Raw genomic sequence first — 17,019 nt, 5'->3', positions numbered from 1 at the left:
TTAGGTAGACCAAGTCACCAAAGAACCAAAGTTGTGGGAGCCAAAATGCACAGAGTCACGTAACGTCACAAATCATGGTGGAGAGTAAAGAGTGAGAGATGGTCATAGTGTCATGAAATTGCATCGTCATTGCCAGCCAGTGATGTGTACATCAACGCCCCCGTTTTGTGTGCGGCTTTCTGCCGACTAGAATGCTAACCCTGAACCGATCCTCCCAGAATTGTCGCTTTTTGTTTTCCGTAACCTCGCGCCCGCGAAACAAGAGAGAAAATTTACTCCTTCTTGTCGAAGACGTAGGTGAGGTGGCAGCGGCCGCAGTACTGGCGGTCGTTCATGGCGGCCATGAAAACACCGGCACCGCACTGGAGCGAGTTAGTATTGAAACGACAGTGTAAAAGATTGGAGGTAAGCGTACGGTGTCGGAGGGGCACTCGCGGCGGAGGCGCTCGATCTTGCCGTCAGAGTCGACCTTGTAGTACTTGAGGACAGCCAACTTGGTCTTCTTGCGCTTGTGCTTGATCTTCTTGGGGGTGGTGTAGACCTTCTTCTTGCGCTTCTTGGCCATACCACCACGCAGGCGCAGGACCAGGTGGAGGGTGGACTCCTTCTGGATGTTGTAGTCGGAGAGGGTGCGGCCGTCCTCGAGCTGCTTTCCAGCGAAGATCAGGCGCTGCTGGTCGGGGGGGATGCCCTCCTTGTCCTGGATCTTGGACTTGACATTGTCGATGGTGTCGGACGACTCCACCTCAAGGGTGATAGTCTTGCCCGTCAGGGTCTTGACGAAGATCTGCATGATTGCCTACTTGTCACGGAATGTTAGAATCAAATGCATCGAAGTTTGGGTGGATAGCAAAGATTGCTGTCCGTCTCCCTCGATGCTCCTCTTCTTCGCCCATTGTTTCCGGCAGAGTTGGATGTCGATGGCTTTGGTGGGTGGCGGCAGCGATTGAGCATTCGGCGAAGCGATTTTACAGGCTCGACGAGCTCGCTCGCATGCCGTTGAACCCTGCCAAAAGACTCTGACCCCTTCCAGTGCGCCCCCTCGATAACTCTCGAAAGACGCTGTCGATTTCGCGAATACGCCTTGCGAGAGTCGAGTGACAAGCGACAGCGGAAAGAGAGTCCACAACTCGTCGAAAGACGAAATGCCAGAAAACGAAGGGAGAAGAAGAGGTGTAACGGGCTCATGGCCAACAAAGAGGGAGCAGAAGCATCTTCAGACGTACCTCGACAATATGTCTATTGCCTTCCTAAGCAGATCCTCAGATGGGTTCGAGTTGGGGATGAAGGAAAATTAAAAGGAAACGACTGCCGTCTGTCGCAGCGCACAGTAAATCCGTCCTGCGCAGGCGCTGGGTGGACCGGGTGGGGGGGTTTGCGAGACCTGGAAAACTAGCGAGACCACGTGATCCTGCTCGTCTGCGATTGGCCAACCATGGGGTCTGGAAATCGAATGTGTGGTGCGAAATACGATACGTACTGCAGTCCTGAGGCGACTTGCCCGCGTAAAGTGCACCCTCGCCTAAAATTCCAGAGTGGGATTTTTCCAGAGGTGGGTCCACAAGCACCATTTTTCCGTACCGCACTCTCCAGCCCTGGACCAGCCCTCACTCGTACGCAGCCTCCACCCACCACCAATTCGCAGCAAGGCACGTCAAAACCATTTCGCGCCCTGGTCGAACCCACCAATTGCGATTTTTTGACTCAGCAAGCCAGAAAAGATCAAGTACGTCTCCTCGCAATTGATATACCCCCTTCTCCTCTTCTCTTTTTTCTCTCCTTCACGGATCTACTAACACACAGTCAGACGTCGCCAAAATGGTCAAGAAGAGAAAGAACAAGTACGAAGATTCCCTCCTCATCCGCCCCATACACCGCGCTTCCCACGTGCCTCTACCCTCACGTCCCGGCCATCGACAACGGGTCCCGATATCACGAACCTGCTCGACGACGCCGGCGACTGAGGCTCCAGATGAACACATGCGCAATGATACCCCTAAACGAACACGATTACTGACTTGGTTTCCCCTCCTACAGCGGACGCAACAAGAAGGGCCGCGGCCACGTCAAGCCCATCCGCTGCAGCAACTGCTCGCGATGCACGCCCAAGGATAAGGCGATCAAGCGCTTCACCATCCGCAACATGGTCGAGTCTGCTGCCATCCGTATGCCTACACCCTCTTCTTCTCAACATGCCCCAAAGACTAACAGGTATCAGGTGATATCTCTGACGCCTCCGTCTTCGCGGAGTACACCGTACCCAAGATGTACCTGAAGCTGCAGTACTGTGTCTCTTGCGCCATTCACGGCAAGATTGTCCGGTACGTTCGTCCGCGGGAGCGACGACTGCAACCCGTCGGTCTGGTTCACACCAAGACCGCGGCGCGCAGGCGCTACAGAAGAACCTTGGCGCTACTCGAAGCTCCCATATCCCCCGTGCCCTGCACTTCGGCGACGCGGTCCTTCTCCTCTTGCAGGAGGTCGATTGCCGACCTGACGGTTGCTTTCAGGCCTTGTGAAAGACCCCCCAATGCTGACTTACTTTCCCAGTGTCCGTTCCGTCGTGGGCCGCCGCAACCGCGCTCCCCCTCCCCGCGTCCGCTACAACAAGGATGGCAAGAAGATCGTCCCCAACACCCCCAAGGCCTAAAGAGTTATTTCTCTACTCGGGTACTCGGTGTTTCAGGTGTTTGCAATGACGAGCAGTGGATGAAAAAGTTCTCCTTTCAGGCATGGTTTGGGAACCGGATTGGGCTTTATGATGATGTTCATCTATGGGAATCGGGCCATGGCCCTAGGCTAGCAAAGGAAATGCTTCATGACACTGTTCTCTCGCTCCCTGCAATACGTGCCATATGTCTTCTTCGTCGTGTTTATTCTACCTGTTGAAACTCGAGTCAACTACCTACTCTCTAGTAAGCTCGAAGCCGACAAATCTCATATCGCTCCCCCACCAGCTGGGCCTCTCAATTCCCCGAGTCCCAATCTGCTCAGACACGACCGTATTCAACTTCCACTTACTCCCAGTCTGCTCCGACAACTCAGCCCACATCTTCTCCCACGTCTCCAAGTTATGCCTCAACGCAGGCTTATCCCAAACTCCCTTCAACTCAATCCCATCCGCATGACCCGCAGCATGACCCACAATCATCACCCCAGGCTCCTGCTTCAACAATCGAATCACCCGCCGCAGCACAACCATCTGCTGCTCCCGCGTCCACAGATGCAGACAAAGACCCAGGTGCGCGGTGTCAAACGTCCCCTCCATGGCGTTCAGCCTCGCGTCCCCGTCGTCCAGCATGTCTGCGTTGACGAAGCGCGTCTCGAGACGGTCCCGGTCGCGGAAGAGCTCGTACCCGGCGTCGATGTACCCTTGCTCCAGCTCGACGGCGACGATCTTGGACGAGGCGACGCCGTCGTGGACGAGGCGCCGGAGGTCCTGGCCGACGCAGCAGGCGATGTCGAGGTGGCGCGCGGATGGGTTGTCTTGGAGGCGGGCGAGGAGTTGCGGGTAGCCTGGGCGGTGGGCGAGGTTGAAGTCGAGGAAGTGGAATTCGCCGATGCAGGGGTAGGGGAAGACTTCCCAAATCTTGTCGCGCTGTGGTTGACATTATGTTAGCATCAAGCTATATCCCAGCTTGTCTTGTGCTGGGATGGAGTAGTCGAGGGGTATAAACAGGCGAAAGGGAGAGGAAAGGGAATATGTACCATGGCGACGACGTGGTCTCTGACCTCGTCTGGCGGGATGCCGGCGTACTCCTCGAGCATCTTGCGTGCCTCGGCGGAGATTTGGGCCTCGACGGAATACCATGGAGCCGCCTTGCTCCTGTCTCCCACGACGATTTGGCTGTTTGCGACTTGCATTTCGTTCATATTTTGGGCAGAATAGTGTAGTAATCAAGAGATATTGCTTCAACACCTGACCTCAATCTCCATTTTCACCTCGCGTCAGACAGCCCCTTTTAAAGAGCACAGCTTAACATCCCGACGGCATTCTCGCAACTCAAAAATCCTGCAATTACTCACCTCAAAAATCAAACTCGCCGAATTCGGCTCCGTCAAGCTTCAACATTGGGACGACGGTAGTCGATGCCAGTTTATTGCCGCGGTTAACCGGCGCACCCGGATCGTGCTGCGCCTTTGCGAACTGGTGAACTTTGGTTTGCTCCCTCCCTCCCGGTCGTCTGATGTCCTGGCTTTTATACTCCCCGCTTTCACCTCGATTTCACATGGAAGGAGTTTCTCGCTAAGTTCCTGAGAAGAGAATAGAAGTGATGAGATATTTCAAACTACCGAGCTTTCTATGTAAGGGCTTGATCGACGGCGACTTCGGCTTGTGGTCTTAACACCGTCTAACCTACGCCCCCCCCCCCCTTTGAACTCCGTCCAATAAGATTGCCGTCCACGTCACCGGTCACCATGCCACCGGTAATTTGACTACTCCGACATCCTTGTGCAGAGGCGTATACTCGATATCTGGGATGGGCACGGCGATTCTCAGGCTGGGGAGCTTCTGGAAGAGCGTTGCTGTGATGGGATTCGTTAGCTCAGTGTGACTGAAGGAGGCCTATGGAAGAGGGCGAACGTGGGGAACGACGCGTAAACGTAAGGTTTTGCTTCTATGCACCAAGCTCAAGTCACATGTACGGCCATCATGACCTGGGGTGGGATATGAATGGCAATCATAAGAGAAAAGAGAGGCTCACCAAAGACAGTCTCGAGCTCTGCGCGCGCAAGCGGCTCGGCGATACACCTGTGCGGCCCGAAGCCGAACCCCAGCGCGTGGTTCGGGTCAGGAGTCCGGTGCATGTCAAAGACGTCCGGGTCGGGGAAGACGTCTTCGTCTCGGTTGCCGGATTGGTTTGCGGCGATGATGCCCTCGCCCGCCTTGATGGTCTACGTCAACGGTCAGCATGTCCGGACCAGGGCGCTTCACAAAAAAACACATGCACAAGTGAGATTGACTGAGGTTATTGTGGTTAGTAGGTAGCACGTACCTTGCCACCGAGGATAATGTCTTCCTTGGCCACCCGCTTCATCGCCATGGAGGAGCCGGTGTGGTATCTGCACAGCTCTTCGACAAAGGCCGGGGCGAGCGACGGGTTGGCTTTGAGTTGGGCGAGCTGACCTGGGTTCCGGAAGAGTTCGATGACGCCCTGGGGTGCCGGATGTTAGTTGAATCGTGGACCCCAAACACGCCGTCCGTTTGCTCCAAGAACAAAGACACTCAAGAGTCAAGACGGGAAGACGAGAAGACACAGGTGACTCACCAACGCAATCATATTCACCATCGTCGCGTTGCCAGCAACGAGCAGCAAGAAGGCAATTTGCACGGCGTCCGATTTTTCAATGTGACCGGGTCTGAGCTGCTCCACGACCAACTTGCTAATGAGGTCGTCCTTGGGCTCAATGTTGCGTTGGTCGACTAGCTTTGCGAGGTAGTTGAGAAGTTCTCTGGTCGATTTGTGTCAGTCATCATCGGTAACGAGGCACGAGAGTAGGGAAATGGGGCGGCGGGGACATGTAAAATTGGACGTACTGGTTTGCAGACTGAGCTTGCGACGCGGTACCGCTGCCGTTCGTGCGGATGGCATTCTGCTGGGTGAGATATTCGAGGTCCTCGAACGGGACGCCGAGGATGGTGTAAATAATCTTAGAAATGGTAGTTAGCAGGGCCTCAAGGTATCTGCATCAACATGTCCGTTTTGGATACTCTAATCTCACTGCTCTTGGGTGTAAACCAAAGCACTTACATATGACGGAACAGGCAAGGCAAACTTGTCAATTAAGTCAACCGGCTCGTCGCACCCCTGCTCAACCATTTTATCTAGTAGACTATCCACAGTCTTTTGGATATACGGCTGCATGGACGCGATGTGCTCCCGCACAAAAAGCGGCTCAACCATGCCGCGCTGCTGCATGTGCGCCGGCGCGTCCATGTCGACAAAGGTAGGTTTATTAGCCGCCGCCGCTCTCCCGCCGGCGCTGAGCTCGGGGAAACCGGTGCGGGTGCGTTCCTGTGCTGCGGTGTTAGCTCCTTTTCGACGGTGCATTATACTTCTCTTTGACATGCGAGAAGGGGAAGTGGAAAGACGGATGGGCGGATGGACGGATGGAATGACGAGGCGGTACCTTGGAGAGTCGCGTATCCGTGGCGACGGCGCAGACATCTTTGTATTTCGTCACGAGCCATGCGAGAGAGCCGTCAAAGAGCTTCACTTGCGAGACGGGCTCCGTGGCGCGGAGGCGGGCGTATTCTGCGGGCGGTTCGAGGCCCGAGGCGCGTTGGAAGGGGAAACTTGGGGGCGTAGTTGTCGTCATTGTTTTCTGGGTGTGGAGGAGGCGGCGTGAAGAGAGTCGCTGGAGCTTGATCGCTGTTGAAGATAGACGAGGCAAGGAGGTCGAGAACATTGAGTAGTCAAGGTAATTCTGTCTGTGTGTAGAACACGAGGAGTTCTCTAGGGAGCCGGTGTCCTTTTGTATTTATATTTGCGTTCTTGACGGTGTTTGAAGGGTCTCATTTTGTTGATTCATTCAATTCCAAATTCTACTTCTTGGATGTATTCCTTGTTTCTGTCTTTCGTCCCCAGTTGAGTGGTAAACAATTACGCCCTTCATCCATCCCGACCCTCTCCATCAGAGTCGTGGACGACGAGCAGTGTGGTCTGATCGTGAGCGACACTTCCCGACGTCAGCCCAAGGCGTGTAATACGGACAACCCGGTTGGTCGACGTATTACAGGGGGGAGGGGGTGAAGAGCATGGTGTTGCATGTCAGGTCTACATCGATGTCAACGTCACAACGTGCGCGTAAAACAAACATGGCTTGCAAGGATTCGGAAACAGGCTTCCATAAGGCGAGCCAGGTGGACAGCCAGGTAGGCGGGCAAGCGGGCGGGAGGCTTAGTGGTTGAGAGCGCCGCGGGGGACGGGGTGGTCCGCGGAGTTGTCGAATTTTCGGAACCTCAGCCCCACCACCGCAGCCCCGCCGAGACCCGGAATCATCGGGCGTTGTGGGGCCAGATTCTCCGGCTGGCTAGTCATGAGGACTACCGTATTAGGAAAAAACTCGGACGTCTGAGAGTACCGAGCTGCGAGTTTTGTCAACCAATTTTTTTTTTTTTTTTTTTTTTTTTATTTTTTTTTTATATCCGCGGATGGTGTTCATTTTCTGAAGTTCCCTTCCTACCGCGATGGTCAAGCCCACCGTGTGTTGAGTCAGAGGAAGAGAGGGGCTGGATGAGGGTTCTTTGCGATGAACTCTGTGCGAGCCTTTTTTGGTTTTGCCTGGGTTGGCATTTCGGTGACCATCCCGCCGGCTCTTGAGGATGGGGCCCATACATTGGAAGTCAAACTCTGTTGGCAGGGCTGACAATCTCCTTGAACTACCTACGGATACTCGATGACGACAGATGGAACCGGGGTATGCGATCAGCTTCAATCTGTGACTACGTCCAGCCCTAAGCACAACCGAACTAATTCGCCTCATACACATATGTCAGCAGCCACTTTTCATTCCTCTCTCCAGTAGCCTTTCTGGACTTCAAGGGCCAGAAACCAGGACCGTTCCTGTCAGAAACACACACGTCTCCCGCGAAGCAGAAAAGACAACACGCCAAGGGCCAAAGTCTCCAGTATTATCTACCTTATTTTCTTCTACCCCTTTCTTATCCTCCTCTCTGCCCCCTTTTCCCTTTCCTTTCTTTGCTCTTTTCCTCTCGTTGTGTTCTTTTTCTTTTCTTTGCCCAGCTTATCCCAGCCCTTGTGAAGCATCAACTCATCAAAACAAGCCACGAGGCGGAACTCCTGGTCCTCAGCCGTCGTCAAGCCACTTTGTACTCACTTTTGCGGCTCAAACTCGCAGGTGGAAAACAAAGGTACATAGGGGACTTGGAAGCCCGAGTCCGACGATACCGTCTCGGCTGGCTACATCAGACGCACCGTATCAACAACAGCAATCGTTAAAGTCTCTCGATCCCAAGTGGAGGCCCGTAAGTATAACACGGAACTGCACAAATAGCGAGGTAGAAGACCCTGTGAAACCCGGCCTCACCATGCAATCGCACCGCCCCGCCCCGCCCCGGCTAACGGAACGGACTCGGCGAGCCAGCACACGAGCCTCACTCAGAAGGATATGTCAAATTAGGCGGACACCAAAAGATTCCAGCACATCCATCCAAAAGGGAGCTGGAGAAAGCGTTGCAACATGATGCATCGTGGCCAAGGGTATCTCCTGCGAAGGAGTTCTGACGAGAATGGCGACGGGAGGGGGATAATATAGCTAAATAGCAAGTAAAATCTGTACCATCTCTGAGATGTCTTGCTAACTATCATATCCAGACCGTGTGCTGTACGCTGAGCCGCGGCGTAGAATCCTTAGATCCCAGATGAATACATATATAGACTCAAAGTCCAAGATATACCTTCATCGTTCAGCAGAAGAATGCGACCCGGACACCGCCCCCGTCCCATGTAGAGACTACGAAACGAACCGGCCTCATCAACGCCCTCTCCAGCTCTTCTTCTTACATCCAGAAAAGGAGTCAATCATATTCTCCATCAGCAACGCCGGCCACTCCGGCAACGGCGCCTCAGTCTCCCAAAACAGCTGCTCGTGCCGCAGCCACCCCTCGTTCCACTGCGCCGACGTCCACATTTTATTGGCGCGCACGACCTTCTCAGCATCCCACGGCTCGCCGGCGTCAAAATTACACCGCACCACGGACCCGCTGCTGCCTCGCGCGATATCCCTCATCGCCTCGGGGAAGCCCTCGTAAAAGTACCCCAGGTACGACTCGTACATCCCGGAGACGGGATGCACGCCCGCCCTGGCCGCGTCCTCGCCCCGCCTCTCGAACCAGTCCAGCACCGGGTGGACGAGCACGAGGCGCCGGTCCATGGACTCGGTCCACGCCCGCTGCCACGCGGCGTCGCGCTGCACGACGGTCTGGAAGATGCGCGCGCACAGCTGCGGCGCCGGGTCGCCGTCCAGGACCAGGGAGAAGGACGCCGCGGGCATGCCCGCTGGCCCGAGAGCCAAGGCCTCCGTGACCCAGAGCGCGACGGTGGACGTGATGTCCCGCGACCGGAGCGCCCGCGTGGCGGCACGATTCTGGCGTTCGCACTGCTGGTGGGGCGTGTGCCATCTCTTGTCGACCTGGAAGAGGTTCCGCCACAGGTTCACGCGACGTTCGACCCGCAGGAGGGGGTTCTCCCGGCAGAAAGGGATCAGGCCTCGGGCGTGGCTCTCCGGATGCGCGACGGAGCGGTAGTCTTCCACGAGGACAATCTTGCGCACCTGCGCGCGCATGGCGGCGGGGATGGACTTGAGATAGCGGATGGCCGACGCGGCGGCCGAGAAGCGGTAGACTGAGCCGTCGGATCCGTGGCGGATGGATGAGAGCAGGCGCTTCTCCTCGGTGATCCACGACGATAGCTCCTTCAGGTCGGCGGCCTTGGGGATATCCCACTCCCTGACCGAGCAGCGCATGATGCGGCTCGAGCGGGTTTCCCCACCCGCCAAGCGATTTTCCGAGATGTTCATGAGCCGGCACCATTCGAGTTGATTCCAGTCGTTCGGTTTCAGACGAGACGCGGCTTGAAGGAGGTCGCAGCAGAGCTCGAGGTATGAAGATGGTGCCTCACCATAGGGACCACGGCGAAAATGCGTGAAGCCCCAGGCTCTCCATGGTGTCAAGTCCTCATGATCCATTCGCTCCAGGACTCGAAGGAAGCGAGGGTGCTTCTTGGCCAGCTCGTCCAAGGTAAGTTGAGCTGTGGCCCATGACGGCTCGCCAGATGGGGACGACCCTGAGGACGAGACCCCGTCCGGGTCTTCAGTACTAGGAGGGTCGACGTGTACTTTGCTTGCAGCGGCCAAGTCGCTGCTGGAGCCGTCACTGTCGTTCTCCTCATGGTCGTGATCGCCCTCTTCTGACGTAGTTGTCCGCGCCTGTTGCTCTTCGAACCTCCGCCTCGCCAGGAAGCCTCCGGCAAAATGTAACAGTTGCTGCCTGTATCTGTCGAGGCAACGCCCAACCAGTCCGTCGAACCGAGCAGCGCGCATGCGCAAACCTTCAAGCATGGCTAAAGGGGACGGTCCAGATTCCGACGTAATGGTGGAGAACGTGAGGGTGTTGCTCCGCAAGGCTAGGTGGCGCATCTCGTTGGCGACGAGTCGACAGGCGTACATCAGGTTGAGATCGATGGGTCGCCCGTCGGCCCTCTTGAGCCTGCCACCGAGGAGATCGTCTGATTCATAGATGTATCCCCCCTCGACGATGATGTAGTGCTCATATATGAGGTCGCGGACTTCGCGCGGGATGGAGAGCAGTCGCGAGTCGGACCGCAATCCGCCGTGCGCGTGGTTCGGGATGTCCATCTCGTCATGTGTCGCCCTTGTCTCGCGACACCGGATTTCGCTTTCCGTCCCGTCGACTCGACGAAGACTCTGTGACAGAAGGACGCCTGGAGTAGCTGAAGCGAGTCGGACAATTGTGGTGGGCGTGTATGTGTGGGTTGGTGATTAGCTGAGACGTGTTGACGAAAGCGAGGAAGGGAAGCTAAGAGTAGAGGTGAGGTACCTTGGGTTGGGGGGGGCACATGGAAACTCACCGCAATTTATAGCGCACTTCGCGCTACTTGTTATAGGTACCTTGGTGGACCGCAGGTGCCATGGGCACTCATTTCGGTCATTTTGCGCACCTTGCGGGCTCCCATCAGCGCCACTTCCTCTGAGTCACAGGCTGGAACCAACCTACCTAAGTAAGTACCTTATTCTTATTACACACTCCATCCATCCACTCTTCCACCTCACTGCACATTCGCAATTGCTCGACACATTTTTTTTTCTTATTTAGAAAAACCTTTATTAGGAAGAAAAAACTAAAATAAGACGGTCTGCTGTGGTGATAGCAGTGATTTCTAAGTACCTTGTTATCGAAGAAAGTTAATTCTTTCTGAGTCACAAGTACAAGAATACAGTTTTAATAAAACAGTATAGTGCCCACCCAGCACTTGAATTGAGATGCTTTTTCAAGCTCGCCATGAGAGAAAGATGACTGTACTGCTGACTGCCTGCTATCGAGGTTCGCAACTGGCTTACGCATTATTAACAGGCATGTCTCTTCTGATCGTGCAGTGGGCGGGGGAGTTGACGGGAGGGAGGGCAAAAGCTGGTGTCAGACTTACCGCTGTGGCTTCAACCGTGATGGCTTCGCCCGTGATGGGCGAAAAGTCTGATTATGAGTCCCTTGAAAGCCTCTCATCAAGAGCTATAAGAGCCTCCGAGTCTGTAAGTAGATTGTCAGTACTCCGATAGCTGTCTGGGGCTCAATGAAAAGACGTACATACTGAGTTGAAATGCTTGCCAAGATACCAACAACCAAACCAACCCCACGATGACGACCTTGACAAAAGACCTGAAGAAAAACGCCAGAATCCTCGCCGTCTATGTGAAAGAGATCGCGTCAGCAAAGTCAGAGAGTCGAGGTAGGCAGCGGAAACTCACCGTTGGGCACGATCCACGAAGCGTAGCAACGCGGCCGCAGAGCATCGCCAACATGTCACACGCCAAGAAGGGCATCATAAGCACCAACGAGACGGACAGGGTCGTGTCTGTAGGTGGTAGAAGAGAAAACCAGTTAGTGCGCGTTCTCCTGGGACGTTGGATGTTCTGCCGCTGGCACGACGGGGAGGGGAACTGCCTACCGATATGGCGCCTCGGCTTCCTCCTACAGCTCGAGGATCATGGCCTTAGACGGCATTGGAAGTCCATCAGAAAGCTCTATCGAGTGCTCCGGCACATCCACCGCCATCTCCGCGATGGCAAGACTCCCGGCGCCCACGCACGAGAGTGGGTTGCCTACCTCCAGACACTGCCAGACACGGGAGATCAGAAACGGGCGGGAAGAGGGGCGAAGATGATGGTCACAAGAGAGAATTGTCACTTACATAACACCAGCCTACCAACAAGCTGTCGAAACTGCGATTCTGGCGATCCCTTGACGAGGGAGAGGGTGGAATGGAGGAAAGGATGGGTGACTTGTCTCGAAATCTCAGCGTCAGCGTCGGTCTTCCAAGGTATTGTACGACAAAAATGACTTACGAAAAGGGTTGAGGTTGAACAGTGCGGAATTCGAGGGCAGGGTAGCGTCTACATGTACTGCGGCAATCCTCTAGTAATGCAAAACGATGGAGTTAAACAGTGTGTGTGTGTGTGTGTGTGTGTGTGTGTGTGTGTGTGTGTGTGTGTGTGTGTGTGTGTGTGTGTGTGTGAAGAAGAGCAAACGAGACCGGGGTCTCAGAAGTCCCCCTGATGAGCATGCACCATATCCTTGAAAGATGCAAAGTCTGCATGGTTCGAAGTCCATGTGAACTGTTGGATGCCGAAATGGTTGATAGCCCAGCGGGACGCTTGGGCGGCGCCCTCAGTAAGCAGACCCTCCAGGGTACACATGCCATTGCGGGTTCGCTTGCCGCCCCTGAGGTCCTTGAGAGGGAGTTGCGATCTTTGCTCTTGCAGGTCTGGGCATGCGTAGAACAAGTGGCCGACGGTTTGTTCACCTGTGCGACAGGGACACATCTTGGTCACGACGTCGGGGCACTGCGAAACGTGTCAAACCAAATGGCAATCAGGTTGTGTTTTTTTTTTGCTGAATGCAGACAGAGTTCGGGAACATCGTACCTTTCTCCAAGATAAGTATGAATTGAGTCCAATGTGCCCGGTGCGGCACTGGATCAAGATGCTGCTCTGGGCATGGGTGAGGTCCTTGTGGATCTTGAGACTCTCCTTGCCCCATTTCCCCTTGACCGCGACCGGAGTGCGATTGAAGTCTGAGCGAGATTTTGACATCTGGCGTTGCTCGCAATAGTCTCGCCAGAGCTCTGCACAAAACAGGTTGGATTGACGCTGGACATATTTCCCAATGGCGATTTTCCGGTGCATGATGTCAAGTCTACTCCACTCGGGGCGCTTGAGGTTCCTGGTCCTTGTCGTATGATCATATTCGGTCCCTACTTCGCTGGCCACGGCTCTGGCATAGTAGTATGCGACTCTGTAAGGTTGTTTGTCAAACTTGTCAGACCTGTGTTTGGAATAGAAGCGGTTATGCAAGCTCTCCATCAAGCCCGGGTCGTCTCCATCGAGTGCACGGGCACGTTGACACGTCGCGAGTCTTAGGAGATGAACCGTGATGGGCTCAATATTCAACTCCTTCTGGAGAACAGCGCCAGGTGTCGAACCGAAGGCCCCAGCCAGCATCCGAAGACATTGTGCCTGCAGTGAATGAAGCCGGTCGACGAGAGCTTGCGTGAGATGATACTTCATCATGTGGTTGTCGCCAAAGAGGAACCATGCCGCACAGCCATAGGAGATGATCGACCTGACGCTAGTGAGATATGTCTTCCTCATCTGATGAAATCCTGGTCCTCACGTTGACTGGTGCAGGCCGCGCAGCGAGTTCATCTTCGTCTCAACCTTGCGCTCAATCTGGTGGTGCCATGCGTTAGCTGGCTGCCTCTGTATGATGGTTCGTTGTTGCAATTGAGTGAGTGGCATGGTGAGAAACTTACGCTATCAATATGATCGGCCCACGTCAGTTTGTGATCCACCTGAATACCCAGAATTCGAAGACCGCCAAGTTCCTCCTCCTCCTCATCATCATCGTCGTCGTTTCTAAGCGCTGGGTCTTGTCGCTTCGCTGGGTCCTGTCGCTTCTTCCTCAGAACCGCCCTCTTCTTTCTCTTTGTCAACCTTTCCTTGACCAGGCTGTTCTTGGTCATGTTGGGAATGTTGGGAACCCCCTCGTACGGCTCACCTCGATCACCAGGCTTTCGAAAGTGCATGACACTGTACTTGGCTGGAGAAAAGTTGATACCGCGCGGTGCAGCCCACTCCAGAACTCGCTGATGCCACTTCTCGATGAGCTCGCAATTTCTCACATAGTCCTTTGAAGTAACAACGATGTACGTATCATCGACGTATGAAAGTGCAAAGACACGGTCTTCCTTGGGGTTTTCCTCGTCAAACATCTCGATGATCCGCGCAGCAAAGAAGGTAAAGAGAATAGGCGATAGTGGGCTTCCCTGAGGAATACCAATGTCAACGTAAAACTCCATCGAAATATAGCCCGGCATTCGGAGCCTGGTTTTTCGATCGGAGAAGAACGATATGATCAGAGCCAACAACCACTCGGGAATTCCCATGGCGCGCATGATGATGATCAATTCTTCACAACTGACATGGTCGTACGCTCCTGCAATATCAAGCCCTAAGAGAGTCGTCTTCAACGCAGCAAGCCACCCGTCCATCACCGCATTGGCAATGAACTCAACGGCCTTGGAAGTGCCTTTGCCGACGAATCCATACTGGTGGGGTGGAACCAGTCCGAGACGGACTGCTATTTGCCGAAGAAGGTCTGCAATGAGCCGCTCAAAGACCTTGCCGATAGTGGAGAGCAGCGCCACGGGGCGCCAGCTCTTTGGTGTGGCATAGTCAGACTTGCCCTCTTTTGCAAGCACGACTGTGATGGAAGCCTTGAAGCAGTCGGGGTAATGACTCAACCGCATGCAGGCATTGAAGAGGTGCGTGAGGTAGGGCAACAGGGAGGTGCTCGCGTACTTGAGAGCATCGCTCGTGACCTCGTCAGGGCCTGGACTCTTGCCGGTCTTGAGGCGTTTGATGACATTGGCGACATGATTCTCCATAATGAGTGGAGGCTTGTCATGTCCCATTATCTTGATGAGCTTCTCAATCTCCTTGCGTTTGGCCTCGGCCTTCTTTTGGGCGGCGTGCCTAGCCCTGACTTCAGCTCTGGCTTTTCTCTGACCTTCAGTCTTGACTCTCTCCCTGGACAAGGCAGCAGCCCAATGGGCTGGGTCGACCCCAGGCGGAGGTGCAAAAGAGGTTGAGTCTGATGCAGGGGAAGAAGTACCTTGCGACTCTGCTGGTGTGGCGGGAACGCTTTCGGGAACGCTTTCGGGAAGGGATGGTGTGGTGGGCGTGTTGCAGCATACAGGCGTCGAATCAGGGCCCCCAACAGGACTTGCTGGAGCGGCCGGAATCTGGCACCCAGTGTGCAGCAGATTCGACGTCCCACCCTGCAGGACCTCGCCAGGGGGACAATCGCGCGTTTTCTCCCATATCGAATCCCGGAAAACCTTGGCATTCTCCTCTGAGCTACCGCAAATGGTGGTCTGATTGTTTACGGTAGATTTGAACATGGGCATATGCGGTGGTCGCTGGATCTTGCTACGACGTTGCGCCCACCTCACCAGCGACCATAGCCCTGGGTCCTGGAAAGACTGAATGGCAGCTCTGCACCGCCAATGCTTTCTGCCTTCGAGTCTCAACAGACGATTGCTTTTGCTGTGGAGGGCTTCAAGAACTTGTAGCTGTTTCTGGTAGGGTCGCTTTCCAAATGTCATCCGGCGCAATTTGCTCATGGCAATTCTTTCTTGTGCAAGATGGTCTCGTATAGCGGGTGTAAGCGGTAGTTGTTTCCGAGGCGTGTTTGGGTTCCGCACTTGACTCTCGACGCAAGTTTCGGTTGCAAGCTGAACAGCGTTGATAATATCCGAGGCGAAAAGATTGATGCGCGATGGGGAAGACAGGTCCGGCAAGGATTTGTCAGAGTCTCGCAGAAGACGCAGTGTAGCGCCCACCTTCTTCCTGAATTCCGCTTTGTCCACACTGTTCATGCGATCAAATTTCCACTTCCTACTACCGTCCTGACTAACTCGAGCGTCCAGAGTGGTGTAGATGACACAATGGTCCTCGTGGAACCCACGAGCATCCTCAACTCGGACCTTTGGATTTCGACGACGGAGTTCCTTTCCAGCCCAGACCAAGTCAATGGTTGATTGTTTAGAACCACTCCGATATGTAGGGATCCTGCAGACGAGGCAACGCATCCCTGCTTTCTTTGCCGCTGAGTTGAGAGTTCTGCCATGTGTATTCCCTTTTGGCCTTTTCCCCTTGGGGTCAGGAAGAGACCAGTCCTTATGATGGGCGTTGAAGTCGCCAAGGATGAAACAATTGTCGAGGTTCCGACATGCGGCAAAAAAATTCTTCATGATGAAGGACTTGCCCGGCTTGCGGTTGTAGACGTTGTAGATCTTGATTTCGCTGTCGTTATCAAGACGGAGCACCAACATGGCGATGTATCCCTCGCCGTGCGGCACATCCCACTCAACCCTCCAAGAGTTCAAGTTGATCGATTTGTGGACGTAAAATGCCACGCGCCGGACGCCTTGTTTCTGCTTCCCCTTTTTGTCGAGGGATGGCTTGTCTTCGTGGTCGATGATGCCCCAGTCGCTTTGATATTCGTAATGGTAATCTGATAGCTGGAACACCTCGACTGGAGGATCTTGTATGGCAAGGATGGCGGGGACTCGATCCAAAGTGGATCCGTGATCCGCCAGAAAACGGACACGCTGAGATTCTCTGCGTACGTTGGCCTGCAGTATGTCGAGGTGTTCCAGGGTGTAGTGATGGGCTTCCGTGCTGGTGGAAAGAGAGCCAAACGTGTGGCGAAGCCCCGGTATGGTGGCAACCGCGGCGGCCCGGGGGTTTGGTCAGACTTGTTGCAAGCAAAGTACGTCGTTCAACTTACCGGACTGGAAGGTATCTGGACATGTTGCCCTTCCGCGGAGGGACTCGATGCTGAGGGTGGAGTGGGTATTTGTGGCTGGCTGTGCTCGACGCAAGGAGACTTGCACTACATTTGCAAGGATGGTCAGCCTGTCATGTGACCTTTTGGAGCCAGAAACCTGAAGAGAGAGACTCACAGCATCTGAATTCGTCGTCAAGGTCCGAAGACGACGGGCCGTGCGGCCTTGTGAGCGAATGGCAACCATGCTCTCGCCGCGATCTCGTGCGAGAAAACTGCCGTCTACACATACGGGCTGATGACTGCGTTAGTCTGACCAATTCACACAATGAGGGTCTTCACGTGCACAAATACCAAGTTCGTAACACGGGAATATTCATTTGCGGAAGAAGAGCAGCCTCATGTTGGCG

At 54.6% G+C, this 17,019-nt stretch overlaps 7 protein-coding genes across 7 annotated transcripts; 2 read left to right on the top strand and 5 right to left on the bottom strand.

The window, feature by feature from the left end:
- Window positions 1-272: 272 nt before the first annotated feature.
- On the bottom strand, window positions 273-793 carry CPAR01_14493 (ubiquitin-40S ribosomal protein S27a; the record flags this gene model as incomplete). The annotated part of the gene is made up of 2 exons (XM_060498744.1): window positions 273-362; window positions 416-793. 2 exons carry the CDS (start codon window positions 791-793, stop codon window positions 273-275), a joined length of 468 nt encoding a protein of 155 aa, XP_060342805.1.
- Window positions 794-1,818: 1,025 nt separating this feature from the next.
- On the top strand, window positions 1,819-2,650 carry CPAR01_14492 (ribosomal protein S26e; the record flags this gene model as incomplete). The annotated part of the gene is made up of 4 exons (XM_060498743.1): window positions 1,819-1,841; window positions 2,038-2,165; window positions 2,219-2,321; window positions 2,551-2,650. 4 exons carry the CDS (start codon window positions 1,819-1,821, stop codon window positions 2,648-2,650), a joined length of 354 nt encoding a protein of 117 aa, XP_060342804.1.
- A 255-nt stretch (window positions 2,651-2,905) lies between these two features.
- Window positions 2,906-3,873, bottom strand: CPAR01_14491 (methyltransferase; the record flags this gene model as incomplete). Its single annotated transcript, XM_060498742.1, has 2 exons — window positions 2,906-3,598; window positions 3,709-3,873. The coding sequence occupies 2 exons, from the start codon at window positions 3,871-3,873 to the stop codon at window positions 2,906-2,908; spliced, it is 858 nt and encodes a 285-aa protein (XP_060342803.1).
- Window positions 3,874-4,414: 541 nt separating this feature from the next.
- CPAR01_14490 (cytochrome P450 55A1) lies at window positions 4,415-6,411 on the bottom strand (the record flags this gene model as incomplete). Its single annotated transcript, XM_060498741.1, has 7 exons — window positions 4,415-4,527; window positions 4,707-4,896; window positions 4,998-5,156; window positions 5,271-5,454; window positions 5,540-5,652; window positions 5,754-6,017; window positions 6,133-6,411. 7 exons carry the CDS (start codon window positions 6,409-6,411, stop codon window positions 4,415-4,417), a joined length of 1,302 nt encoding a protein of 433 aa, XP_060342802.1.
- Window positions 6,412-8,499: 2,088 nt separating this feature from the next.
- CPAR01_14489 (uncharacterized protein) lies at window positions 8,500-10,380 on the bottom strand (the record flags this gene model as incomplete). Its single annotated transcript, XM_060498740.1, has 1 exon — window positions 8,500-10,380. The coding sequence occupies one exon, from the start codon at window positions 10,378-10,380 to the stop codon at window positions 8,500-8,502; it is 1,881 nt and encodes a 626-aa protein (XP_060342801.1).
- Window positions 10,381-11,398: 1,018 nt separating this feature from the next.
- On the top strand, window positions 11,399-12,100 carry CPAR01_14488 (uncharacterized protein; the record flags this gene model as incomplete). The annotated part of the gene is made up of 2 exons (XM_060498739.1): window positions 11,399-11,853; window positions 11,962-12,100. The coding sequence occupies 2 exons, from the start codon at window positions 11,399-11,401 to the stop codon at window positions 12,098-12,100; spliced, it is 594 nt and encodes a 197-aa protein (XP_060342800.1).
- Window positions 12,101-12,300: 200 nt separating this feature from the next.
- CPAR01_14487 (zinc knuckle) lies at window positions 12,301-16,635 on the bottom strand (the record flags this gene model as incomplete). The annotated part of the gene is made up of 5 exons (XM_060498738.1): window positions 12,301-12,603; window positions 12,685-13,381; window positions 13,433-13,488; window positions 13,572-16,503; window positions 16,613-16,635. 5 exons carry the CDS (start codon window positions 16,633-16,635, stop codon window positions 12,301-12,303), a joined length of 4,011 nt encoding a protein of 1,336 aa, XP_060342799.1.
- Window positions 16,636-17,019: the final 384 nt, after the last annotated feature.

This window comes from Colletotrichum paranaense (genome assembly GCF_030867605.1).
Source record: "Colletotrichum paranaense strain IMI 384185 chromosome Unknown Scaffold_15.1, whole genome shotgun sequence".
NCBI classification, from domain to species: Eukaryota; Fungi; Ascomycota; class Sordariomycetes; order Glomerellales; family Glomerellaceae; genus Colletotrichum; species Colletotrichum paranaense.
This window is presented reverse-complemented; position numbering and strand designations above follow the sequence as displayed.